This window comes from Fonticula alba (genome assembly GCF_000388065.1).
Source record: "Fonticula alba strain ATCC 38817 unplaced genomic scaffold supercont2.17, whole genome shotgun sequence".
NCBI lineage: Eukaryota > Rotosphaerida > Fonticulaceae > Fonticula > Fonticula alba.
The window spans coordinates 1,339-26,720 of NW_009242987.1; the positions used below are offsets into that span (position 1 = coordinate 1,339).

The following is a 25,382-nucleotide window of genomic DNA, read 5'->3' on the forward strand; positions in this document are numbered from 1 at the left end:
GGCGGCCGGGGACCATACACCGGCCAGAGACCAGCCCCGCCGGGCCGCCACCGCCGTCGCCAATGCCGGCGAGCCCCACGCACGCAGGGCTCGCATGGCCGTCCTTGAAGCCAACATCTGATGAGACAGGTCGAGGGAGAAGGCGAGAAGAGGAGAAAGGCGCGTGCACACAGACAGAGAGAGGGAGACAGAGAGAGAGCGAGGGGGAGGGGGGAAACAGAGGTTGCCATGTGCCCCAAAACAGGCCCCCCCCCCGCCCCCGCGCATGCGCCCCCCACGCCCACAAATAGATCCCCACACATGGCCCCTCTCCCCAAAGAGCAGATCGGGGAGGGAGCCCAGCCCCAGCGAGCAGGAGCGCATGCGCAAGGAGATCGCACGCCACTTCACAGGACACCGCAAACACAAACCCAAGGGAGGCCTCCCATCCAGCAACCCGTCCGTTGGCTGTCCGTCTCGCACCATCAGATGATATAAATTCGCGTTTTCCTTCGAAGAAAGACATTATTGGCTAAGGCTCGCACATGATGTGCTAGAGCCACGCGCCCAGCAATGCCCGTCCGTCTTGCCATTCACCAGGACGTTAGACGTGGTTCTGTGCGCCCCCCCGCCAACCCGGCGCCGCCCTTCCCCGCGCCCCCTCGTCGCAGAAAGGCGGCCCTCCTTCGGCCTCCACCATAGTCGGCTGTCCGAGATGGCGAATGGCCCCCCCCCCCCCCCCCTTTGCGCCAGGACAACCGCATGCTCTCATGCATGCAGCCTGTCTTCTTCGCCGCCGCTCCCTCGCTCGCCCCCAACTCCTGCACTCGCCTCCTGCTGCCCCCACGGTCAGCGGCGCGCACCACGCACCTCATGGGCCCGGCAGTGCGGCGCAGCATGGCGGATGCTGGCCGCGAGCGCCGCCCCCCCCCCCCCCCCTCCCCGGCATGCATGCAGACAGCCTGCCCGACGCCGAGCCCCTCCTGCCGATCACCTTCAACATGACGCTTCTCCTGAAGGCCGACATCCCGCGCGGGTCCGGCATCCTGGGCCAGGTGTTCTTGCTCCTGCACGCGACCATCCCTCCTGATGGCCGAGCCCCTCGATCGGGCCCACGGCCGCCGGGTGGCACATGCGATCCGCGCCGCGCCCGGCTGGCCCCCCGGCGCCGCCGAATCCAACCCCCCCCCCCGCATGAAGCCGCGCACGGGCTGCTCATCGCCCTCATGGACACCATCCTGGACCAGGTCGACTTCGACCAGGACCAGCCGCTTCTCCTGCTCCATGTCATCCCACTTGCCTGTGCGTGCTGCCCATCTCTCCTGCCGGACCCGAATCGGGCCCGAGTCGCGCTGACCCGCCCTCCCTGCCGTGTCCATGCCCGGCCACGCAGCTGCTGCCCTGCTGACGGCGGGCCCTCCCCACGCCGGGCAGCGTGCCCTGCCCAGGCTCTTCGGCCACGCCGGCAGCCCGTCGCATCCTTCCGAGCTGGCGGACATCGCCCGGGCTGTGGCCCGCCCTGCGCACGGTGCGCCCTGGCCTGGCGCCCCGGTTGCGCCTTCCTCTCGCGGGCCCGGCCGCCTCACTCGCTCCCCCCTGCCCGCGGCCGCCGGATCCGACCACTCGCCCCTCCCGGGCCTCGACGCCGGGGCACCAAGCCTGGCCCGGACATGGGCCCGGCCCCGGCAGCACCAACACGCGTGCCTGCTGGAAGTAGGACGTGTACGCCGAGTAGTCCCGGAAGGGGATGCACTCGGGGTCCCAGGTGGGCCCCTCTGCAGCCATCAGGTATGTCTCCGGCGCGACCGGCGCCGACCCGGGGGCCAGATCTTGGAGATGCCCGATGCCGGGATGGCGGGGGGGGGGACTCGGCGCTCTCCTCGTCCGACGCCTCCGACCCCGGCCGGGCATGCTGCCCCGTGCCCTCGGTGGCCCCGGTCCTGCCTGGCTCGGGCCCGACACACGCCGCCGGCGGGCCGGCCACGCACTGCGCGGTCTGCCCGGCCGGGGCGTAGTCCTCCATCGGGGCCCATGCTCGGAGGTGCCGACATGGGTCGACGCGCTGGCGGTCATGTTCCTCACGGGCACAGCGGGCAGCAGGATGGATGCGATACTGCGAAAAAAAAAAGAACAAAGAGGAAGGTCAGTGCTGGGGGGGTGCGGCGGAGGCGAAAGAAAGCAATCGTCCGCACGGATGCCCGCCCCTCGCCAGATTTGTTCCCCTGCGCCCCGGCCGGAGGCACAGCCAGCCCATGACGCACCGCAGGGCGGGCCGGACGCCGACCGCCGGCACCGAAAGCCCGGCCGGCGCCCCACTTGGCCCGCTGGGGGCCACCACACCGACCGTCTTTCGATGCTGGCCCCATCTTCGCAGCCGCATTGCCGCCGGGGGAGGGGGGTGGCGGCCGTCCCCGCCAGGCGTCCCCCAGCAATCGGGCCTGTCGGGGCACCGCGACCACTGGGCCGACCATCGCCGGCCCCCTGGGGGCGGAGGGGCCCACGCGTCCGGATGGCCGTCCCAGCACGCCCGGCGGTGCTTGCCCGCCTGGCTGCCAGAAATGCCGATTCCACATGTGGCCAAGGCCCGCCGGCCACGCCGCCGCGAGGATCCCACCTCCCCGGCACTCAGCCCAGAGGCCCGGGACCGATGTCGCTGCCGGACACGACTGGTCTTCTCACACGGCCTCCTTCGCCCTTTCCCTGGCCATGCCTCGCGCCGCGCAGACATACCCCGAGCAAGGCGGAAAGGCCCGTCCTGCCCGGGGCCCAACACACATCCAACGCCAGCCAGCCCGTGTCTGGATACATCCCCCCCCCCAAACGACCGGCACTCCGCCTGGCATGTCGCCGGGGCAATACCTTTGGCCATCCTCGGCGGGGCGCGGAACAGGCAGGCAGGTCCATCAGGGCCAGGGGCAGCGGAGGGCCGCCCGGCTCTCCTGCTCTCGGGCCTGGCACACGCTCGTACACCGACGGCTGGGGCCTGCCGGGGGGGGGAGGGGGGGGCCTCGCTTGCTGGCCGTCAACCGCCGGCCCGGCAAGAGCGCCAGCCGTGACCCCAGGCATCTCCCCCCCCCCGCCCCGCGCCCTCCGACCCGAGGGCTCCTGCGGGTCCCGGTCGGTGCTCTCCCCCCCCCGCACCTCGCGGGAACTGAACCAAGGGGAGTATCCGCAGGAGGGCCTGTTGAGGCCCCATACTAAGGCACGCCGATCGCGGTGGGCCTGCCAACGACGGTGACCGACATGCGTGGCCCGGGGGGGCTTCGTCGCGCTCGGGCTCCCGGGCGCCGGGACATGGGGCGCCGAACGGAGGGGGGATACGCAGGGAAAAAACCCAAAACGAACGAATAATCAGCACGGCATTTTGTTGTGGCCGACCCGCGGTCTGACAGGGGCACCAGGGTCTGACCCGCATAGTCCCCCCCGCCCACAAACCATCTAAATAGTTGGCACGCGAGCCGATGTTCGAGGCCCCGATCGGTCCGCGTGCGCGCGCGCGCGCGCGCCAACCAACCGGGCAGCCCGCCCACCCCCCGCTGCCCGCACCATGATCTCTGCATTCGGCGCCCCCGCCTGCCCGGCAGGGGTGTCACCTCAGGGGTGGGCCCCTTGTTCCCAAATGAGGCGGGCCGCTCCGCCGGCAGGGGCCCATGCATCCGTGTTTGTGTGTGTGTCTTGGGGCATGTTCCCGCATGCAGGCGGATGCATGTGGTCCGAGGAGAGGACCGGAGCAAGTGTCGCAGCAAGAGGCACATCGATGAAAAGGGCGAGGGCGCACACACATCCAGCTCGGGAAAGAGTGCCACCTCCCCAACTCCCCGAAGGAAGTACGCCCCCCTTGCCCGCAGGCCGCAAATGTCATGCCTGGCCTCCGGGGCGGCCCCCCCCCCCCCCCCGGCCACTCGCGGTCGAGAAAGCTGCACAGGACCATTTGTCAGACCGCCGCCGGCGAGTCCCGCGGCGCGGGGGGCGTTCTCGACCCGGGCGCGAGCTTTGGCCGCTGCCTTTGCGCCGCCCTCTGCCGGCCGACCCGCGCACACACCATGCCCTGGCATCCCGCGGCTTGGACCCGTGCCGCCATCGAGCCGGACCCGCAGGCTGGGCAGGGGCCCCATGATCCGGTCCCGGCAGGCCACCGCCCAGGCGCACAGGTACCAGGTCCATGGCTGTCCAAGCATGCGACTCCTGGCGCCGAGCCGGCACCCTCCCCCCACGTCCCACCCACGGCTCGGCCCGGGCCGGAGGCTGCATCATGCTTGCTTTCACGCGACAAGCCCTGACCCGCGTCCAGCCAGGCCGCTCAGGCGCAAGACCCCAGCCATCGGCCGGCAGATGCACGGGGGGGGGGGGGGGGGGGGGCAGGACGCCGGCGGGCTGCCTCGTACCTCGGCCCGCTAGCCGACCCAATCAGGGAATCCGCCCCCCTGGCCAGCAGGCATAAAAAAGCAACCTGCTTGCTGGCCGGCCCGCGCAGCGGCCCCATCCCGCGAGAGGGACGGCTCCCTCGTGGGCATTCAGCTGGCCGGAAGCTCGGTGCCTCCAGGCGGCGGGCCTGCCCCTGGCAGGCACGCACCTGTCGTCGGCCCGTCCCCCTCCCCCGGCCGACCCTGGGGACTCGGTCAGCCCCGTGTGTGTGTGTGGGCGCACGCGAACGCATGGCCGGATCGGGGCCGCCGGACGCCCCGCCGGGCACATGCCCCCCTGAGGCTGGCCCGATCCAAGAGCCCCGCAGGGCGTTGGCCATTCGCTCGATTCTCCCCCGGGGCATGTGGCAGGCTGTGCCCCCTCCCCCCGCCCCCCTGAGAGCCGGCGGCCTCCTGCCGGCCGACGGCCAGGCCCGCGGCCGAGGCGCATTATTTGGTCCGACGCGCCGGCCGCGACGCCGGGCCGGCATCCGGGCAGCCGGCCCTTTGCACCATGCCCCGGGTGCCCTGCGCCATTCCGGAGGCCGTCGGCGCCTCGGATCCCGGCCAGCAAGTAGCCTGCCGGCCCCGGCACACGGGCCTGCGTGTCGATCCTTCCCCAGGCCCATGGCTGTACCGAGTTGATCGCACTGCCGCCGGCCCCCTCTCCCGGGCCCGGCTTCCTTCCGCATGGGGCGCCCGTGGCCCCGCGAGGAGTGCGGCGGCCCCCCGCCGGTCGCCGCCCTCGGCGTCCTGCCTGTCCGCTGGGCATCGGGCCGTTGCCAGCGCACGGCCCGAGTCCCCCACGGGTGCTTCGTTCCGTGCGTCGGCCTCGGCGGCGGCCGCACCGCCCCGGCCGGAAGGGCCAGGCATCCCCCCCCCTCCCAAAGCCGCGGCTGCCCGTACCCCGGCCTGTGCCCGACGCGCGGGGCGACTCCCAACCAGGAATGTGCGGCACAATGCCCCTCCCCCCGGGAGTGGGCAGGCAGACGAGTGTGGCTGCCCGGCGGCTTGCTCCTGTGACCGACGCCGTCGTTGCCCCTGTGCCCGCTCCCCCGGGTGGCCGGCACCGCCACGCTCAGGGCGCGGCTTTCAGCAGGAGGACACAGCGGGCGCGCGAATGTGTGCGCCCATCGGCCCTCCCCGTCCCCGGCCCGTCCGGTGCCCAGCTCACGCCGTCAGCTGCCGAATGCGCCCACAACCCATCGTGCCCGGGCCCCGGTAAGGGCCCAGCCACGCCACAGCGGCCCCATGCTGCCCGCACACCCGGGCGCCGGGGCCGCCGACTGACCCACTCCCGGGGATGGGCCTCGCACGGGTGCTCATGCGCGCGCCACCCTCGCCTGGGCTGCCCGTGCCAGCGCCCCTGTCGACCGATACACGGCAGCCAGCTCTACGCCAGGACCGTCCCCGGGCCGCTCACCCGCACCCAGCCCGCTCCCCCCACCCCCAGGCACGAGGAGATGGTCCGGGTCTCACAACACACACACACACACACACAGCCAGGCCGGCATCGTCCGGCTGCACTCCCAGCCACGCCGCGTCCGGCTCCGGCCGGCTCCCGAGCCATGCTCAAGGTGCCGCCCACCCCCGCCCCCCCATGCCATCAGCCAGCTCACCGCTCGAACATGCCCCCGCCCCTGGCGGCACCCGAGCTCCAGGGCCCTGTTGCTCCCGGGCGGAATGCGCCCACCGGCAAGCAGGCGCCTGCTTCCCAGGGAGCAGAAGCGCCCCGGCGGCCCATGCGCACGCGCGCATGTCCTTCGCCCGGATCCCCGGCAACAGGGCGTCGCCGCTCGCGCACATCCACCCGCCCTCCCCGGTGGCCACCCGCGCCGCGCGTGCGCTTGCAACCAGCCCGGCCCTCCCGGCGAGGCGGCGTCGCTCATACCCTCATGGGCCCCTCCCCCAGACGCGGAGGTACGTCGACATGTGTAAGGGCCCGCCGAGGGGGTACAGCCCCTCCCGCCACACTGCCCGCGGCCGCCCCCTCGACAGACGGATTCCGCCCCGGCGGGGCAGCCAGTTGCCCCGATGGCCGGCCGGCCCGCGTCGCAAGGGTACCAGGCGCCGACGCGCCCCGGCCCGGGCCGCCAGCCCTCCTCACCGGCCTTCGCCCGCGGCGGCCTCCGTTCCGAATCCCGGGCCCGCGCCGGGCGGCCGGTCAACAGGCCCCCTGCGCATTCCCCCCCCCCCCCCCCCCGAGCGGAAGACGTCTCCTCCACAACCTCCTGCGAGGCAGTCACCCAGCCAGACCCGGCCAGCCCTGGACTCCCGCGAGCAACAGGCCGCCCCGGCGGCGCGCGTGCCGCGGGCAGCCGGCCACCAGGACCGGGCCCCTCGTCGCCCGGACTGCCAGACTGCCCATCGCCCCCCGCGGCGGCCACTCGAAAGCACCACGGGGGGCGGCTCCACCCCGGGCCGGGGCCGGCGTGTGCTCGGCGGCACGGGGCCCGCCGGACCAACTTCCGGCGCCGATGGCCCCTTCCCCCCCCCCCCCCCCCCGGGCCACACGCCCACCAGCGAGGGGGCAGAGCTTGCCTCGGCCGGGGCACGATGGCGGGCGGGCCCAAAAAAGGAACACTGGAGGCGGAGGGTATCGATCCCCCTGCCTGCCGCATGCTAAGCGGCCGCTCTACCATTTGAGCTACGCCCCCTTGGTGGTGGCCTCCTCCCGGGAGCCCGCCTTCTTGTGGGTGTGCGCCATGCGCCGCGGGCCCTGGGCATGGCCGGCTGCTCGCCTGCGCGGGTCCGCATCCCCCATCCCCTCCCGCACACGGGGCTCCCCTCCTGGCTCGCGCCCGTCCGCCCCCCCTCGCCCGCCGCCGCTTCGCCCCCGGCCCCCGAGACAGCTGCACTGCCGCCTTTGGTGGCACGCGCGGCCCCGCGGCGGGTCCGCCACCGGTGCTGTCCCATGCGGCCGGACAGTCAGCCTGAGGCCGGGAGCCCGCGGCGCGACGCCCGGCCTGTGACAGCGCGGCGCCTCCTCCGCCGCCCGCTCCCCGGCGCGCGGGAGACACAGCCGGCCGGCAGGGGGCTGGCTCCTGCGCGCGTGCGACCAAAATAAAGAAAAGGCACGCGCCCCGCCCACGGCCCCATCTCCCGGGGAGACGCCTCCGATCCGGGAAACGAACCCGGGCCTCGCGCGTGGCAGGCGGGGCTCCTCGCCGCCAAAAACAAATCGCGCCCGGTGCTGTGAGGGCCCATGCCTCGGGCCGCCGCGCGTCTCCTCGCGTGTCCCCACCTTGACCCCCGCCCATCCTCCGCCGCCGCCCCTTGCGGTGGCCGCTCCGCCATGTGACATCACCACGCCGGGCATGGCCACCTGTTGAGGAGACCCCGCCGCCGCCGCGCCTCGCTCCAGCCAAGCGGCATGCATGCCTCGAGGTGTCTTTGCCCCTTCCCTCCCCCCCCCGGCCCTGCTTCTCTCGGGGGCCCCAGCATCCTGGGGTGCGCCTCCCCGTGGGCGGCGCCGGCTGCCGGGCTTTCCCCCCTCCGGACTTGGCGCCTGTCTGCACGGAGGCCTGCCCCAGGGCCGAGACCCCTCCGGCCGTCTGCCGGGACACGGTCCCCAGGGGCCCCTGTCGCATCCGGAGGCCTGCCCACGCAGTGCGCTCCTCGCACATGGCACAGGCCCGGCCCCGGTGTTCCGCCTCGGGCCCCCCGGCGGGTCGGGCTCCCACCCCGCGCCCGGACAGGGCCGCACGCGCCTTGGCCGCCGGGTTGCCTGCACACGGACCCGGGCCTGGCCGTACGCGGGCCGGCTCAGCATGCTCGCCCGGCACCATCTTCCGGGCGCCGCCGAGGCCCCGTCCCCTCGACAGGCGGCCCCTTGCCCGGCCAGCCGTCCGCAGGCCGCCGCCCCGAGGCACCCGATCCCAAGCACGCGCGCCGGATGCATTGCCCAATGTCCCGCCCATGCAGGGGCCCCTCCTCGAGGGGGCCCCCGCGCCGGTCGCCCTCCCTGGCCGATGTGCCTGGTGACGCCGCCACCGGCCCGGCCCGCACGACCATCCCCAATCTCCCTGCCTCCCCCCCGCGCGCGCGCGCGCGCGCGCGTCCCCGCCTCCTGGGGCCCTCCCTCCGTAGCCTTGGCGCCTCGTCTCCCCGCAGGGCGCGCCTGCCTTCGTGTACATCCCCCTGGGGGACCAGCCTCGCGGAATGCGCCTCGCGTCGGTCCCACCCTCTCCCCAAAAGCCGAGCCGGAGTGCTGCCCCCTTCTCTGTGGGCGCCCGCTGCGGCTGCCGGGGGGGGGAGCCTCGCCACCCGGACGCCGGGCCCCGCACCGACAGCCAGGGCCGTCACGCCCTCGGCCCGCCCGGCCTCTCATTCGAAACGACCCCCCCCCCCCGCCCGGACGCCCGTCTGGTCCTCCAGGCGGCTCGGATGTCCGATCCCCCCCCCCCCCCGCCACCCCCCCACGAGGCCCGGGCCCATGTCTCGCCGAGCGGGTGCGCGCCTGCCAGGCGCCAACAATGCACAGCGCGCGAGCAAAAAGTAGGTCTGACCATGATGCGGCTCGAACACACAACCTCCTGATCCGTAGTCAGGTGCTCTATCCAATTGAGCTACACGGCCATGGAGGTGCACGGCCCACACGCCCATAAGTCCCTTCACAGGCACGAGCCGCCCGCGGTCGCCGGACGCCGCCGCCATCGCCCCGGACCCGGCACGCGACGGCCCGAAGCAACAGCCCTCGGCCCTGTCCCCCACGCACGAGCCGCCCCTCGGCATCGCACACCTGCGGCGCCCACCTTACACCGTCAAGTGTGCGCCCGGCCCCCCCTGGGCCCGGTGTGCACGCTTGCGCCCGATCCGCGCTCAGCCCAGGGGCCGCGCCACGGCACGCCATGCCCAGCAGACGCTGGCCACCGCACATGCGGTCACAGCATGGGATCGCATTCGGCCAGCTGCCCCCCCACCAACGCGCCCCGTCCCTCGGCCGCCACCACCCGGCGCCAGCCGCACCCACCCTTCGCGGAGCCGGCGGCCTTCCGACACACCGAGGACACCCCCCCCACCCCCCCTGGCGCTCGGCCCGGGTCCCCGGACCCCGGAGCGTGGTCTCCTGTCGGCGCATGTGCCATCCCCATGGGCCCGGCAGTGGCTCCATTTTGGGCCCTTCCCGCGAATGGCGCAACCCCCTGATCGCCAGCTCCCCCGGGGCGCCTGCCCGTTGGCCGCCGGACGCACGGCGGCCGCATGCCCGCAAGCAACCTGCCTGACGCAGCGCCGGGCTGCCCAGCGCAACTTCGTTATTCACGGCTGCCGAGCGCCCCACCGGCCCTTCCCGCCCCACCCCGACGCCACCCTGCCTGTGGTCGTCACATCCCTGTGGCATGCTCGAATCCGTGCGACCTATAGCCTCTTCCCTGGTTTTTGCCAACAGGTCCCTCCGCCAACAGGTCCCTCCGCCAACAGGTCCCTCCGCCAACAGGTCCCTCTGCCACAGAAGGCCCTTCGCCAAAGTCCCGCCCCGTGTATCCCCCCCCCCTCCCTCCGACCATCGGCGTGCTCTGGCATGCTTGCAACAAGGCAACCCCCCCTCCCGCGCCCCATCCAAAGTTCCCCCGCTGGCCAAAGGTCGCCCGCTCAGAGTGCCGTACCCTGGCCCGTCCTCCCCGAGCCTTTGGCCCATGCCGCACCTGGCTGCACTCGCCCCGTCCGACGGCCCCGCCATCCGGGGGACCCCCTCCCCGCTCTCGAGGCGGCACCGCCCTAGCCAGACGCCCACAGGGCGATGGCGCCGTCTGAGGCACGCCGCCCGGGGTCTGGGCCTGCCCCCCCCCCCTCCCGCCCCTGCACACGGTCCATGACGCCCATCGAGCGCCGCGGGAGGCAACGGCCCGCCCGCGCCCCTCGTCCTCTTCCCTTCGAGGGCGGCCAAAAAGCCCCGCGCCTCGGGCAAAATGCCTGCCAGGCATGGCGTCGCTTTGGCCCCGGTGTTCTCTCCCCATCCCGGCCCCCCCCCCCCTCCCATGCCGGGATGGGGTCGGATGTGGATCGCTCCCGGACGCACCCCCTCCGCGCAACAGGCAAAAATGCATCACCGGCAGGATTTGAACCTACGCGGGCAGAGCCCATCCGATTTCTAATCGGACTCCTTAACCACTCGGACACGGTGATGTGACGGTGACCGGCGCGCCGGGGCCCATGGCCTTTTTGCATCTGCCCAGCCCCGGGGGCCTCGCCGCCACGGCAGGCCTCCCGACCCGGCCCTCGCACACCCCAAGCCCCGGCTCGGCCTGGCCCCGGGGAAACCACCCCAGGTGAGCAGCTCGCCGCCGGCCCCTGCCCCCCCCCCCCACCCACCCACCCAGCGGGCCAGACATGGCGGAGGGACAGCCCGGAAAGGTGTATTCCGAAAAGCCAGCGTCGGACGGCTCGGCGCAATTGCACGCACGAGGCCCAAATACACACATACACACAGACACACACACACATACGACCGGCCAGCATCATGCCACGGTGCATGGCGGCCTATGTCCGGGATGCCAGCAAAGACACAGCCGCCTCGGCCTCCGGGCCCGACCGCGCGGCCAGCAGCTCCCGCAGACGCGCATTCAGGCCGCGGGCATTTTTGGCCGCTGCATTTGACCCGGCCCGTGGTTAGCCAAAGGCCGGAAGACCGGCGGCCCATGCTGCCCATGCCCCCCGCACCCCCGCACCCCCGCACCATTGTTCGCGATCGCCACCAGGGCCTTGGTCAGCTCGAGATCCGCGCACGGATCCCCGGCAAAGGGCTCCTGGAGGCTGGCCAGCGCCTCGACCAGGTGGCCATTGGCCGCTCGGGCGTTGCCGGGGGCTGGGTCAATGCACCGGCCAGAAGGGAGGACGCATGTCAGCTGGAAGCGCCGACCGGGGAAGGGCACGGCGAGCGATCACATCACCCACGCGCGGAGGCCCCGCCAGGAGGGGGGAGAAGGAGCGGGAAAAAAAAAGGACAGCCCAGTGCTCGCACCATGACGCGCCAAGAGGACCGCCCCGTGCAGGGCGTATTCTAGCGCCTCCCGGTCCCCGGCGCAGCCCGGCGCCAGGGCCGCGATGCGCCCCGCCACTTGGGTGTTGAGCCGACGCCGGTTGGCCGGGGCTGCTCCGCCGAGAGGTGTTAAATCCGAGAGGCAGGCGGGGGGAAAAAAGAGAAGAGACCAGGCAAGCCCCCGACGCCCCGCACGCCGTACCGTTGTTCGCCAGGAGCATCATGCCCAGAAGCCGGCGGTTGTGGAAGTGCGCCGCGTCGTACGCATCCTGCAGACTCAGGGCCTGGAAAAGGGCCGCATTCATGCGCGGGCAGTTGCGCGTCGCTGCGCCGAGGACACCGCCCAAGGCGTGCACGTCGGAATGTGAGCCGGCCAGCGGGCGATAGAGGGGGAGAGAGAAAAAGGGGGAGGGGGAGAGAGAAAAAGGGGGAGATGGAGAGAGAAAATAGAGAAAATAGAGAAAATAGAGAAAATAGAGAAAATAGAGAAAATAGAGAAAATAGAGAGAGAGAAAAAGAAGCCTGCTTCGCGGCCCCCCATGGGCCAAAGAGCGCGCACCGCTGCCGCAAAGGTTGGCCAGCGCCGCGATGGCGTACTCCTGCGTGTCGAAGTCATCCGGCGCCCGCGCGATGGCCAGGCGAAGCTGGCGCAGGATCAGGACATTGAACGACTGCCGGTTGTGCAGGGCTGCTCCCATTCCGCGAGTCGTCGAAGGTTAGTTTCCCGGGACCGCGCCGCGGAGGCACATAGCCAGGCGGCGGGGCCGCGGCCCGAGGCGGAGGGAGACAAACACCAACAGGCAGGAGGCGAAGAAAAGACGCGGGGGGGGGGAAAAAAAAAAAGCACACATGGCGGCCCCGCGACAGGCAGCAAGCATCGCACAATTGATGGCCAGGTGGCCCAGGGCGATGGACAAAAACCGCTGCACCTTCACGTCGTCCACCGGCCGATGCGTGTAGTCCAGCAGCGCCCGCATGGTCAGGCGGTTCATGCGCGAGCCATTGTTGTGCGCTGCTCCGACCGCCGGCATCCATCGTCAGCAAAGGCCACCCGCCACCGATGCAGGCCAGGGCACCCGCCGGCCCTCCCCGCCCCGCAAGGCACGAACGCACAGTTCCAAGCCAGCTGCCCCAGGCCGGCCAGGGCAAAGATCTCCATCTCCTCATGGCCGCGCCCGCGCCGCACCGCGGCCAGGATCTCCCGCATCAGCAGCCAATTCACCACGGGCCGGTTGTCGCGCGCTGCATCGCGAGGGTGCGCCCATCAGTCACACGAAAATGCCGGAGAGCGGCCAAGGGCCGAGCGCGCGCAGGGGGGGGGGGCAGGGGTGGACGCCCAGCAAGGGCCAAGGCAGCAGCCTGGCCCACCCCCGGCATCGTGCATCGACGTACAGTTCCGGGCAATGCCAACCACACACCGCAGGGCCTGGGTCTCGGCCGACAGGATCCCGACCATCCGCCGGGACAGGGCCAAGGACGCCTGCAGCAGCTGGCCATTGAGCTGGCTACTGTTCGTGACGGCTGTCACCAGGGGGGGGGGGGGGAACAATCGGCACATCGACGCAGCGGCGCACCGGCGCACCGGCGCACCGGCGCATCAGCATGTCGGCCCATCGGTATGTCGGATTATCAGGACATCAGTACAGCGGTACATAAGCACGAGCCACCGGCAGGGGACACATGCGTGGCAGGATGACCGCACCACCGACCGACAGGTGCCCGAAGCACCGCGCCACCGAATCCTGCAGGTCCATGTCATCCCGCGCCACGGCCGCCACGCGCAGGACCGCACAAAACAAAGCATGGTTCACCTCCGGCAGGTAGAGACTCGCTAACGTGCGTGACCCAGCACAAGGGCACCGGTGAGGACGCCTTCGCAGGCCGGCCGCATGGCAAAAGAGGGGGCACTTTGACACACGCACAGGGGGCAAGCAGCCGCTCCAGGCCGCGGCCCACATGCCGCGCCACGTCGACCGCGCCCAGCCCCTGCTCGAGGCCCAGCTCCAGGACCGCGGACAGCATTTCCAGCAGACGCCGCGCGAAAGGCCCCGTGCTTTGGCGCGGCGCTGGTCATTGCACCGGGTTAGAGACCTCGCCCGCCGGGGGGCCGACCGGCGGCGGCAGCCGCAAAGGCCCCAGCAAAAACCGGCATTCGCACACACACACACACACCATGAACGGCCACGAGTGACAGCCCGAGGGCCAGCCATGAGCAGCCCTCCGCACCGAGGTCCGGTCGCCGGAGAAGCCTTTCCGCACACGCGACCATGTCCTCCCAGTGGCCGGAGGAAAAACTTTCTGCAACGCCCCCGCGACGGCGCACGCAACAGGGTCGAGCCACCGTCAGGAGCGAGGGGCAACGAATGCAACACAGGACTAGCGGCCTCGGCGTACCATTGAGCGCCAGGTGGGCCAGGCCCATGGCCACGGCGGTGTGCGTTGGGCCGGTGCGCCCCGGCCGCTCGGCCAGCGACCGCAGATGCCGCAGGATCGCCTCATTCCCCCCAGGGGGGTTGCACTCAGCTGCGGCCCTCCCACGTGTTAGCACCCTCGCACCCTATGGCCAAGCACATGGGGCGCGGAGAAGGCCCGGCACAAGCCCCCACCCCCGGCGGCCATCGCGCACCATTGAGCGCCAGCCCGGCCAGCGCCCACGCCGAGAAGCCCACCACCTGCGGGTCTGACGACGTGGCAAACGCCCGGGCGCGGAGGAACACCGCCCGGTTGACCATGCGCCCGGCTGTCTGCGCTGCTGCGAGTGTCAGCGACGGGGTCGACGCCGCGCGGCCCCGGCCGGCGCGCCGCGGAAGCACAAGGGCGCCAAGCAAAAGAGAACCCGCAGCCAAATGGCCCACACCCACCCACACACCCACACACACACGGGCCCCGCGTCACGCACAGCGTTGGGCCACCGCCGCAAGGGCCCGGCACGCGTGTACCGCGGCCGCCGGATCGTCGGCCAGTTCCTTGAGGCGCTCCAGCAGACCGACGCTGGGCGCCTCGGTGCCGGCCTCCACCGCGTCGGCGAGCCGCATGGCCGCCTCGACCCCGGTGGGGGCCGGGTCCGCGCACTCCAACGAGCCCATCCGACTCGTGTGAAGCCCAGCCGGCAGAGGCCCGAGTGGGAGGAGGCCCGCTGCTCGAGGGGTCGACGGGGGCGTCGAGGGCCTGGGGGAGGGAGCTCCCGGCGGGAGTGCAGAGAAAGAGAGAGAGAGAGGGGAGGGAGAGAGAGGGAGAGAGGGAGGGAGCAGATAGGCGCGCGGGGGGAGGCGGCCAAAGAGGGATTCCACGGTGTCGATGCCGGTCCGGCCGGGGGCGCCCCTGCCGCCGCGTAGATTGCCGGCCGAAAAGGGGCCGCAGGGGGCGGGGGGAAAAAAACAACAACAAACAGCCTGCCGGTGCCGGGCAACGCGCGCCCCCGGGCCTGCCAACGGTGCGACGGGGTGGTTCAAAAGCCCGAGAGCCCGGTTGGCCGTCAGCTCGAGCGACTTGGCGCAGGGGAAGCGTGTTGGGCTCATAACCCAAAGGTCGGTGGATCGAAACCACCAGTCGCTACTCTTTTTTCGGCCCGGCCGTTTCGCCGCCGGAAAGAGGGCCGTCTGTCGGCCCGCCACGCGCGAGAACCCGGCCAGGCCCATCGGTTTCTTTTCATGGCGGCACACCTGGCCGAGAGCCGCCCGCCAGCAGCGTGCAAGGGGGGCGGGGGGGCGGCAGCCCCGGGCCGGCGCGCCGCGCGCCCTCACACGCGCGGGCGTCGCCACCTGGCAGAATAGCCGGCCCTTTTTTTTTCGGGGGGGGGGGGGCACATCCCCCATGTGCCGGGGCGCGCGGCCCGCCTTCGCCCCCCCCCCCCCCGGCTCCAGGGATGGCGGTCCCGCCGCCAGGACATGCTCCAAGTCCACAGGCCGGGCGCGACGCCCCCTGCGGCACGGGGCCGGCCCGCCCCCGACGCGGCATCGGCCCCCGAGCACATTTCGCTCCGGGGTCGGCGGGGCCCGAGCAGCTCGCCGCACGGGCCGCCCACGGCCGACAGGCCGGCACTAGAGCAGCCATGCATCCTCCGGTGTGCGGCCTGCTGCCGGCTCGGCCCTGGGGGCGGCCTGGCCCGCCGCCGCTCCTGAGCCACCCCGACACGGCCGAGCGGGCCCCCGCACGGCCCCTTTGCCCGCCCTTTCCTGGCCACTGCCCCGACTCGGCCGCCCCAGCGTCCCCTCCTCGGTCGGCACGCCGCCAGCCACACCGACATCTACATGCGCACAAGCAGCCACGATGGTCCCCTTACCCAGCGACAGACACGCGCGCGCTGGTCACACCGGTGCGCGCACACTGTACCCGGTGTCCCGCCCCAGAGCGGCATGTGGCCGCCTCAGCAGCTCGGCCAGACCTCTCTCCCCTGGCCCCCTCCTCCCCCGGGGGGATGTGCCATACACCCGCCCATGCGGCCACCGGCTCTGGGCGTGGCCCCACACTCGGGTACCCCGGCCGCAGGCTCGCACGCCACGCGCCGAGCCATCGGCACAGGCATCACCATCATCCGGCCGTGCGTGCCAAGGGGAGGACAGACCCCCCCCCCCCCCCCGCCACAGCAGCCGCAACCATCCATTCGCGCCGCGCCAAATGTCCCCCGCCCTGGGGGCGGCCCTCCACCCGGGTGACGCGGCGCTCCCGCTGGCTCCGTGCCCGGAAAGGGACGCACCCCCCGAGAAAGCTCCTGTCCCCTCGGTCGGCGACAGGACATGTCCTCCCCCGCGCGCGGATTCCCCCTGCATGGCTGCGAACCGCCAGCCGACACAGTCCCATCACCGGGCCCGGGAGAATCCGAGCAGCGCCGCATGACACCAGCCACCCCCCCCCCCCCACACACACACACACATACGCCCGGGAAGGGGGCACTGCACGGATTTCGGCGGCCCCAGGCCGGGCAAAGCCGCACCAGTCGCCACACCAAGGGTGCGCCGAGAGCTGCCCAGGCACCAGAAGGCCTTTCGCATGGAAGCCGCCCCCCCCCTTCCCATGACGCCGGTGCCCTGGCACCGAGCACTGCCATGGACGCCCATAACGCGCGGCACCGGCCACCGGAAGGCGACCCGTGCGCGCGGCCGCATGCGCACCCTGCGCCAGAGAGGGAGAACGTGTCCGGAGGCCGGCTTGTCTGTGCTGCGCGGCGTGGCCCATCGCCCTGGGGCGCCTCTCCGTCCGAAGGCGGTCCCGCCGCCGGGGACGCTCTCCCGCAAAGCACCCCAGCCGGAAGCCCGGCATGCCGCGTGATCTGCCGTCGGTTCTGGGCCGACGAGAATATACATACCCCACAACGGACGAGACGCCCTGCCCGGCCATGGGCACACACACATACCCCTCAGTCTGGCATCCCGGTCGATGGGCCAACGCCTCGGAGCGTGACCACGCGTTAGCGCCGACGCTGCCAACGCTCCGTCCTCGCCGCGCGCGTGCCCCGGGCCAGGGGCGGCGGCCCTGGGGGGGCGGCCCGCCTCCCAGCTCGCTCGCGCTTCTGCCCTCGCGGCCCGACGCCGCGTTTCAAGTTCACCGCACCCCCGCGCCCTATTTTCCAAGCGGCCCATCATCCAGAGACGGCGATCCATTTACCGCCTCCTCCAGCCACGTGCCCCCCTGGAAGCGTGCCCCGCCATGTTGGCGGCCTGCAGCCGTTCGCACGCAACCCCCCCCCCCGGGCGTTGGTGTCTGGAGCAAGCGTCCCGCCCCTGACCCGGGGGGGAGGGGCTAATGAGCCGGCGAAATGTCCGCCGCCCCTCTTTCGCCCGGCCCTTCGTTCGGGCCCGGCACCCCTGCCCTTCTGCGCCGCCGGGGAAATGCAGGCACACAGAAGGTGCGTAGGCTATTCGCCAGACGCATCCCGGGGCCCGACCCGGCGAATGAGGCACAAGAAGCGCGCGCCCGCCGGCAACGAAGGACCCGCCCGCGCCGCACCCCCGCCCGCTCTCGCCCCCTCGTCCCTGCTCCCGGCCGGCCGGCCGGCCGGCCGGCCGGCTCATCAGCGGCCCCCTGTCCCAATCCTTGTTTGTTGCAATCGACCTTCCCACGGTGCCAGCGGATCGTGCGCCAGCCCCCTCGCTGCCGCCCTACGGCGAACCCTCCTCGCCGCTGGCCAGCCCGCGGCCGTGACAACAGCCTGGCAGCGGGGGGGGGGGGGGGGCTGCCGCACCCCGGACCCCGGGCCGGGCCGCCGGCCGCGGCGACCGGCACCCCCTCCCCCGTCCGGTGCCTCGAATGTCGCCCTCCCCCGGCCCTGCGAGCGCGCCCGCCTGGCCTTTGCCCCCCGCGGCCGGCCGTACGGGCCGGAGGATCACCCGGCCGCCGGGGGACCGGCGCGCCTCGCAGCCCGACACCGCCCGGTGTCCCGGGCGACCGCCTATAAGCGGACCCTGCGCCGGGGCTGGCCGGTCGCTCGGGTGTCTGCCACAGCCCCCGCCCCGCCCCACGCCCCGCCCCCCCCCCCCTTTCTGTCCCACCGGCCCCGCCGCCTCTCCTTTGCCTCGCCTCGTCGCCCGAAAAGACGCCATCATGGCCTGGTCGCCGCGGGCACTGCTGCTGTTGCTGCTCTTGGCAGCCTGCTGGCTTGCCCTGCCGGCCAAGCCGGCCACTGGGCTGCCGACCCCGGCCCAGTCGCCCACCCACCCTCCGGGCCTGCTCCTACGCTCTTCCTGTGCGCGATCCCCCCCCCCCCCTGTGCCCATCTTGTCACCTGCACCCATGCACCCATACATACACACATGCACACATGCACACATGCACACATGCACACATGCCTACTCACACACACCGAAACGCACTAACACAAAAACACAAACACACAAACACACAAAAACACACACTCACACCCATACACACACTCACACACAAACACACAAAAACACAAAAACACACACAAAAACACAAAAACACACACAAACACACACAAACACACATCTTCATAGCTGGCCCAGGCTTGACCGTCGCATGCCACGAATCGTGCCTCGACTGCAGTGGCCCCGCCATCGACCAATGCACCCGATGCGCCAAGATCCTCCTCAACGGCCGGTGCATTGACGCCTGCCCACCGACGCACTACGAAGCCAACGAAGGATCCCTGTGCCTGGCCTGCCCGACCTTTTGCGCCGACATCGGCTGCAACCCCTTCGGCAGGCACCCGACGCCCGACTATGACGGACCCTGTGGCAGGTGCCTCTCCGAGCCAACCCTCCATCCTACCTGCCTCCCCCCACACGACCGCTGTCCCCACGGCCAGTATGCCCCGGCCACCGGGCCTTGCGCTCCGTGCCACCCCCACTGCGCGGCCTGCACCGGGCCCAAGTCCACCGACTGCACCCTCTGCCAGTCGGGAACCATCCGCCTCCCTTCCGGCGCATGTGCCTTCCCCTGTCCGGAGGGGCTCTCCACCTTTGCCCACTCGCCGAATGGCGCCTGCGAGCCCTGCCACCACACGTGCACTCGCTGCACCGGCCCCTCGGCCAACCAATGCACGGCCTGCCTGCCTGGGCTCCTGCTCGATCAGGCCACCGGCCAATGCCTCCCACCGGCAGCCTGCCCGCCCGGGACCTATCGCCACTCCACCAATCCGACCGTCTGCCGGAGCTGCCATGCCAGCTGCGGCGAATGCCGCGGCCCGTCGGCCGACCAGTGCACCCTCTGCACCGACGACAAGACCCTGCTCGCCGGGCGCTGCCATGATGGCTGCCCCCCCGGCCACTTTTGCTACCTGCCGGAGCTGCTAGACCAGCGGCTTGCCCGGGCCTGCCACCCCTCATGCGCCACATGCTCCGGCACGGAGCCCGACCAATGCACCTCCTGCCCGACGGGCCAGCCCCCGGTGCAGGACCAGTGCAAGCACCACTGCCCGGCCGGGCTCTTCCCCACGCCGGATGCCCAGCCCGGCGCCTGCACCCCCTGTCACCCCTCCTGCGACACGTGCTCCGGCCCGGCAGCCAACCACTGCACCACCTGCCCCGGGGGCATCCCACTCCAGGAGGGCACCTGCGTCAATGTCTGCGGCTCGGGCTTCTACCTGAGCGACGACTTCGCCGCGGTCCCCATCTGTCAGCCCTGCCATCCGAAGTGCCGCGAATGCACCTCCGGCACCGGCGACACCTGCACCGCCTGCCCCGATGGGTGGCTCCTGGAGGCGGGCCACTGCGTCACCGCATGCAGTCCGACATTCTACCCGCGCCTGCTCGGCAATGGCCGCGACTCCTGCCAGGAATGCCACGCGCCCTGCCAAGAGTGCCGGGCCCCGGGCCAGTGCACCGCCTGCCGCGAGGGCTTCTGGCCGGACACCGAAGACCCGGGCGCCGGCCCCGACCCCCATGTCTTCCGCTGCCAGCCCTGCCAGACCGATTCCACCTGTCGCCAGTGCGACCGTCTCCGGCCGGACGTGTGCCTCAAGTGCCAGGACGGCCTCTTCCTCCACAATGGCTCCTGCCCTGTCGGCTGCCCCGCGGGCATGTACGAGTCCCTGGCCGATGGCCGGTGTCTCCCCTGCTCGGCCGGCTGTGCCCAGTGCTCCTCCGCCGACCAATGCACCGGGTGCCTGGACGGGCCCTTCTTCCTGGACGACGGCGTCTGCCGGCTGTGCAATGCCTCCTGCCTCAAATGCTCCACTGCCGATGAGTGTCTCGAGTGCGCGCCGGGCTTTGTCTGGCCCAGCTTCGAGCTCCAGCGCGCGGCCCTCTGCACGGACGCCTGCCCGGTGGGCTCCTTCCGCCAGACCGACTGGTGCCAGCCATGTCACGCCACCTGTGCCGAGTGCGCCGACGCCGCGCACATCTGCACGGCATGCAGCCAGGGTCACCGGTTCTCCGGGCCCGGGGTGTGCTCGGCATGCCCGGCCTCCGGGGCCCGGCCCTGTGCCCTGTGCCCGCCCGGCGGCGGCGGGGCCTGCCTGCAGTGTGCCCCCGGCGGGCTGCTCACCCCGGACGGCCGGTGCGAGGACCAGTGCCCGACCGGGACCTATGCCCAGGTCGACGCGTCGGCCGCCGGCCAGTGCCGGGCCTGCGCCCCCGAATGCGCCACCTGCCACGGGCCCGGGTCCGATGCCTGCCTTACCTGCAGCCCGGGCCTGGCATGGGTGGCGGACCCGGGCCATCCGCAGCCCGGCTCGGGCACTTGCGAGGACCCCCGCTGCCCGGCCGGGCAATACCACGCCCAGGACCCCGGCAACCCTGCGGTCGATGTCTGCCTGCCCTGCGACCCGGCCTGTGCCGTGTGCGGCGGCCCGCTGGACTCCCAGTGCTGGATGTGTGCCGACTCGGCGCGCTTCATCGAGCATGGCCTCTGCCAGGCCGAGTGCTCGCCGGGCTTCGTCCCGGTGGCCGGCCGGTGCCTGCCCTGCCACGAGTCGTGTGCCACCTGCACCGGCACCCGGTTCACCGATTGCCAGGCATGCCCGTCGGACCTGCTGCTCTTCCCGACCCCGGGCGGTGGCCAGCAGTGCCTGGCCAGCTGCCCGGCCGGCTTCATGGTCGCCGGCGGGGCGTGTGTCCCCTGCCAGGCCGGCGGCTGTGTCCGGTGCCCGGCCGCCCCGCAAGTGTGCACCCACTGCGAGCGCCACCTCTTCCTCCATGCCTCGAGCTCCGGCGGCCAGGACACCTGCCTGCCGGCATGTCCCCCGGGAAGCGTGGCCGTCGGCGCCCAGTGCCTGCCCTGCTGGCCGGGATGCGCCTCCTGCTCCGGGCCCGGCAGCCAGCAGTGCCTCTCCTGCCAGCCCGGCCAGGGGCTGGTCCTGCACCAGTGGCAGTGCCTGGCCGCCTGCCCGAGTGGCACCTTCGCCCCGGCCGGCCAGGCCGTCTGCCTGCCATGCCATGCCACGTGTGCCCGGTGCACCGACGGCTCGGGGGTCGGCTGCTCCGCCTGCCCGGCCGGGGCCATCCTCTGGCAGGGCCGCTGCCTCGGCCAGTGCCCCATCAGCACCTTCCCCCAGCCGGCGGCCGCCTCCTGCCAGCAGTGCCATTCGGACTGCCTCGATTGCGCCGGGGCCCCGGCCGACCAGTGCACCGCCTGTCCGCTGGGGCTGTCCCGGCAGGCGCCCACCGGGCCCACCGCCTGCCTGGCCGACTGCCCCGAGGGGCAGGCCGCCTGCCCGGCCACCGGCATGTGTGTCCCCTGCCCGGCTGGCTGCCAGCAGTGCCTGGTGCCGGACTTCGATGGCACATGCGCCGGGCCGGTCTGCCTGGCATGCGCCCCGGGGCACTTCCGCACCACCGACGGCCGGTGCGTGGCCGGCGCCTGCCCGGCCGGGGAATTCCCCCTGGCCGATGGGGTCACCTGTGCCTGGTGCCATGCGCCCTGCGCCCGGTGCCACGGGTCGGCGGACTTCTGCACGGCCTGCGCCCGCGGCACCGACTGGCTCCTGCCGCAGGAGGGCCGGTGCCTGCCCAGCGGCTGCCCCGGGGCCGGCTTCGCCCGGGCCCCGGGGCCCGGCAGCCCGCCCGAGCGCCTGTGCCTCGCATGCACCGTGGCCGACTGCGACACATGCCAGGAGGCCCTGGATGCGGCCGGCCCGGCACCGGGCGGGGCCCCCCTGCCGGACATCTGCCCCCATGCCGGGGCCCCGCTGCCGGCCGGCCCGCGCCAATGCCCCCCCATCGGCCGGTGCAATCGCTGCATGGCCGGGCTCTTCCTGCTGCCGGTCGACCAGCACACCGACGCCTGTGTGGCCGCCTGCCCGGCGGGCCATTACGAAGTCCACGGCCCGTCGGCCTGGCACTGTGCCCCCTGTGCCCCGGGGTGCTCTTCGTGCGACGGCCCGCTGCCCGAGCACTGCACCCGGCCGCACGGGGTCTCCCCCCGCGCGGGTGCGTCGGCCCGCGGCGCCGGGCCACGCACCGGCCCATCCCCGGCCTCTTTTTTTTTTTTGCTCGCCCCCTCGCTCGCTTGCCCCTCGCCTCCACTGACATTCATGCTTGTGTGCCCGGCTGGCCGCTTGTCGGCGGGCGTCTGCTCCTCGGGGGGGCCCGCTTGTCGGCGGCCCGGGGCCCAGCCCTCGGCATGGGGCTCGGCATTGGCCTGCTGCTGCTGGTCCTCCTGGGGGTCCTGGGCCTGGCGCTGGTGTACTTCCTGCGTGGGCGCCGGCGCCACTACAAAACCATGCCCAACGAGTTCGAGCTCGATGACCAGGACGCCACCGTGCTGAACACCGCCATGGAGCTGTCCCTCCCCGGGGCGGCCCTCGTGTCGCTGGAGGACGACTTCCTGCCGGAGGCCGGCGGCACCCTCGGCGCCGGCACCCAGGCCAGTGTCTTCAGCGCGCGGGTCGTCGGCCCGGGCCTGTGCGAACGCCTCAAGTGCCCGGATCGCGTGGCCATCAAGCGCTTCAAAGGTGCGCATGCGTGCCGCGGCCCGGGCAGGGGCTTGGCGACGCGCCTTTTGGCGCGCTCGCGCCCTGCCGCCCCGTGTCGCCCCCTTCCCCCGCGCCTCCCCGGCCCGATGCTCACGCGCAACGCCCCTTCTGTCCCCCGGCCCCTGCTGTCCCTCTCGGCCCGCCGTGCCCAGAGGAGGACATGCGCGTCCGGTCCAAGCAGTTCCTCTTCCAGCATGAGATCGCCCTCCTGTGGTGCGTGCCCGGGCGGGCCCCTCCCGCGCACATGCACCTGCGTGTGGCCCGCTTCTCCCCCCCCTCGTATTGACCCGTCCTAACCGTCTGGTGACGGCGCGACGTGGCCACCGGCCAGGCTCCTGCGCGGCCAGCCCAACGTCATCCAAATGTACGGGTATTCCGACTCGCCGCCGACCATCATCCTCGAGCTGTTCGACACGCCGCTCGACGACCTGCTGGCCTCGGAGGTGCCCCTGTCGCTGGGGGAAACGCTCGGCATCGCCCAGGGCTTCGGTACGTGGAGGCGGGGGGGGGTGCTCCCTTTCGCCGGCCGACGCTCGCCCCTCACCCCGGGTCACTGACCGCCAACCGGTGTATATGTGTCTGCGTGTGTGTGGCGCCCGCGCGCCAATCGCCGTGACGGCCGCGGCATCGCGCACGACGCCCCGCAGCCCGCGGCCTGACCGCCATGCACGAGGCCCGCATTGCCCACTGCGACATCAAGCCGGCCAATGTGCTGGTGCGCCGGGTGGCCGGGGCCTGCTGGTACGCGGCCATCGCCGACCTCGGCGGATCCAAGAGCGTCTCGCCCGACCGGCAGAACGCCCTGACCGTGGCCCCGGTCCGGCTGAATGCCCTCTCGGCGGCCTTCGCCTCGCCCGAGTGCCTGCAGGCCCTCTTCGCGCGCAAGGCCCTGGCCCCGGAGCTGTCCCTGGCGTCGGACATCTACTCCAGCGCCATCCTCCTGTGGGGGCTCTTCTCGCGGATCCCCCCCGGCCGCGGTGCGTAAGCTCGGCTGCCCCTTCGCCCCTTCGCCGGCGGCGGGACCCGCCGCGCCCCGGGCCCGGCCCACTGACCGACACCTTGCACCGCCCCCCTGTGCCCGTATGCCTCCCCCTCTGTGCCTCCCCCCTTTCGCCGCTCCTCCTCCCGCGCGCCCGACATCATGCCGCAGTCTACCGCGGCCTCGGCATCGAGGACCTGGCCACGAAGGTCCTGGCCGGCGGCCGGCCCCCGGTGGAGGAGGCCCTCGCCCGCTGGCCGGCCTCGGTGGCCTGCCCCCTGGAGACCCTGCTGCAGGACACCTGGCAGGAGGACTTCGAGCGGCGGCCGACGGCGCCCCAGCTGCAGGCCCGCCTGGCCGAGCTGGCCGCCGCCGCCGCCGCCCCTGCCCCCTCCGATGCCGGGACGCCTGTGTAAGATGGCATGCCCCGGCGTGCTTCGCAGGGCAGCACGGGGCGGCGCCGGCGCACCAAGTCCAGCGGCCGGCAGACTCCCTGCCCTCTCTCGCCGAGCCCCATGCCTTCCCCCTTTCCTGGGCTCCTCCCTCCGCGGCCGCGGGGGGAGGGGGGGGGCGGGGGGGGGCGAGGCGTGTCCTCCATCCGCCCGGTGGCCCGGGACGAATACACATATTCCTGCCTCGCCCAGCCGCGTGCGTGCGCGCGCGCGCGCCGAAGCCGGAGGTTGAATGAAGAATCCACCAACCCCCGGCTCTGTGTGGCTCTCTCCCCCATGCCCCCCCGCCCCCCTGCTGCATGTGTCTCCCCGAGGGCGCGGGCGTGCGAGAATGGCGGCGCGCCCAAAAAAGGGGGTCTGCGTCGACCGGGAATCGAACCCGGGTCTACCGCGTGGCAGGCGGCAATTCTACCACTAAACCATCGACGCTTGGGGGCCAGCCCTGGGCCACGCCATTTAGCCGACCGCGTTGACGGGTCCGCCGGCACCTCCCCCAGACGACAGTTGGCCCCCGGGCACCGGGGGGCGGGGGCGGGGGCGGGCGGGCGGAGAGAACACACAGGCATGGGGCTCGAAGAATGAAGGCCGCGGTGTGTGTGCTTCTTTGGCCCTGCCCCGGGCCCTTTTGGGGGGGGGGGCGGACCCCGGGACACCCCGGCTGGCGCTGAGTCCCCGGGCCCCTGTGCCTGATGCCGGAACCATAGCACAATATCGCGCGGGCCATCGCCCCCCCGTGCCCCGGGCAAGGGGAATATATGGCAAATATTTATCCACCCGATATATGCGCGCCGGCCACCGGGCCCGGAGGCGGGGTCAAGCCCGGCCCATGCGCGGTCGGGCGCCGGAGGCCCTGCGCAGGGGCTGGCCGGCAGCTGACGGAGGAATGCGTGCCCGCCCGGCGCACCGCTCCCCCCGCCCTGCCCTGCCCTGCCCTGCCCTGTGCCGGCTGCCCGGGCGATGGACACGCGGGCGGGCGCGCCGGCGCCGGGCATGTTAATACCCGGGGGGTATCATCCGGCCGCTGGACGTGCTCGCCGTGCGCGCCGTCCGCCGGGCCCCTTCTCGCCGTGCGCCCCAGTCGCGCCGGAGTCACCCCCGGCCGGGGGCCCACCCCCCCTCCCGGGCACACTAGTCACAGCCTTGTGCGGGTCTGCCAGCGGGCTGCATGGTTTCTCGCGAAGTCCCCGCCGCCGCGCCTTCGCCCCCCCCCCCCCCCCCC

General features: G+C 72.6%; 4 protein-coding genes and 5 non-coding genes across 13 annotated transcripts; 4 read left to right on the top strand and 5 right to left on the bottom strand.

Moving 5' to 3' along the window:
- Positions 1-926: 926 nt before the first annotated feature.
- Positions 927-1,994, top strand: H696_05995 (hypothetical protein; the record flags this gene model as incomplete). The annotated part of the gene is made up of 3 exons (XM_009499762.1): positions 927-1,281; positions 1,373-1,507; positions 1,768-1,994. 3 exons carry the CDS (start codon positions 927-929, stop codon positions 1,992-1,994), a joined length of 717 nt encoding a protein of 238 aa, XP_009498037.1.
- A 1,886-nt stretch (positions 1,995-3,880) lies between these two features.
- On the top strand, positions 3,881-5,858 carry H696_05996 (hypothetical protein). Its single transcript, XM_009499763.1, has one exon. It carries the CDS (start codon positions 4,897-4,899, stop codon positions 5,605-5,607), a length of 711 nt encoding a protein of 236 aa, XP_009498038.1. The 5' UTR covers positions 3,881-4,896; the 3' UTR covers positions 5,608-5,858.
- Positions 5,859-6,966: 1,108 nt separating this feature from the next.
- H696_05997 lies at positions 6,967-7,039 on the bottom strand. The gene has a single exon. It is a non-coding gene; the product is annotated as a tRNA-Ala (tRNA).
- A 1,847-nt stretch (positions 7,040-8,886) lies between these two features.
- Positions 8,887-8,960, bottom strand: H696_05998. The gene has a single exon. It is a non-coding gene; the product is annotated as a tRNA-Arg (tRNA).
- A 1,466-nt stretch (positions 8,961-10,426) lies between these two features.
- H696_05999 lies at positions 10,427-10,508 on the bottom strand. The gene has a single exon. It is a non-coding gene; the product is annotated as a tRNA-Ser (tRNA).
- A 212-nt stretch (positions 10,509-10,720) lies between these two features.
- On the bottom strand, positions 10,721-14,682 carry H696_06000 (hypothetical protein; the record flags this gene model as incomplete). 5 transcript variants are annotated; one of them, XM_009499767.1, is made up of 14 exons in its annotated part: positions 14,261-14,682; positions 13,988-14,110; positions 13,756-13,884; positions 13,534-13,659; positions 13,284-13,427; positions 13,064-13,192; positions 12,754-12,882; positions 12,475-12,603; positions 12,245-12,373; positions 11,921-12,049; positions 11,564-11,686; positions 11,344-11,472; positions 11,059-11,187; positions 10,721-10,969 (listed from the first exon to the last, which is right to left on the bottom strand). In XM_009499767.1, the coding sequence occupies exons 1-14, from the start codon at positions 14,445-14,447 to the stop codon at positions 10,863-10,865; spliced, it is 1,842 nt and encodes a 613-aa protein (XP_009498042.1). In that variant the 5' UTR covers positions 14,448-14,682. The 5 variants fall into 5 exon arrangements, with proteins under 5 accessions (XP_009498042.1, XP_009498041.1, XP_009498039.1 ...); XM_009499766.1 differs by having other exon boundaries at positions 10,721-11,187; XM_009499764.1 differs by having other exon boundaries at positions 11,344-11,686.
- Positions 14,683-14,844: 162 nt separating this feature from the next.
- Positions 14,845-14,916, top strand: H696_06001. The gene has a single exon. It is a non-coding gene; the product is annotated as a tRNA-Met (tRNA).
- A 2,906-nt stretch (positions 14,917-17,822) lies between these two features.
- Positions 17,823-24,277, top strand: H696_06002 (TKL protein kinase). Its single transcript, XM_009499769.1, has 7 exons — positions 17,823-18,043; positions 18,315-22,187; positions 22,373-22,711; positions 22,885-22,945; positions 23,064-23,221; positions 23,380-23,709; positions 23,883-24,277. Exons 1-7 carry the CDS (start codon positions 17,902-17,904, stop codon positions 24,125-24,127), a joined length of 5,148 nt encoding a protein of 1,715 aa, XP_009498044.1. The 5' UTR covers positions 17,823-17,901; the 3' UTR covers positions 24,128-24,277.
- A 244-nt stretch (positions 24,278-24,521) lies between these two features.
- Positions 24,522-24,592, bottom strand: H696_06003. Its single transcript has one exon. It is a non-coding gene; the product is annotated as a tRNA-Gly (tRNA).
- Positions 24,593-25,382: the final 790 nt, after the last annotated feature.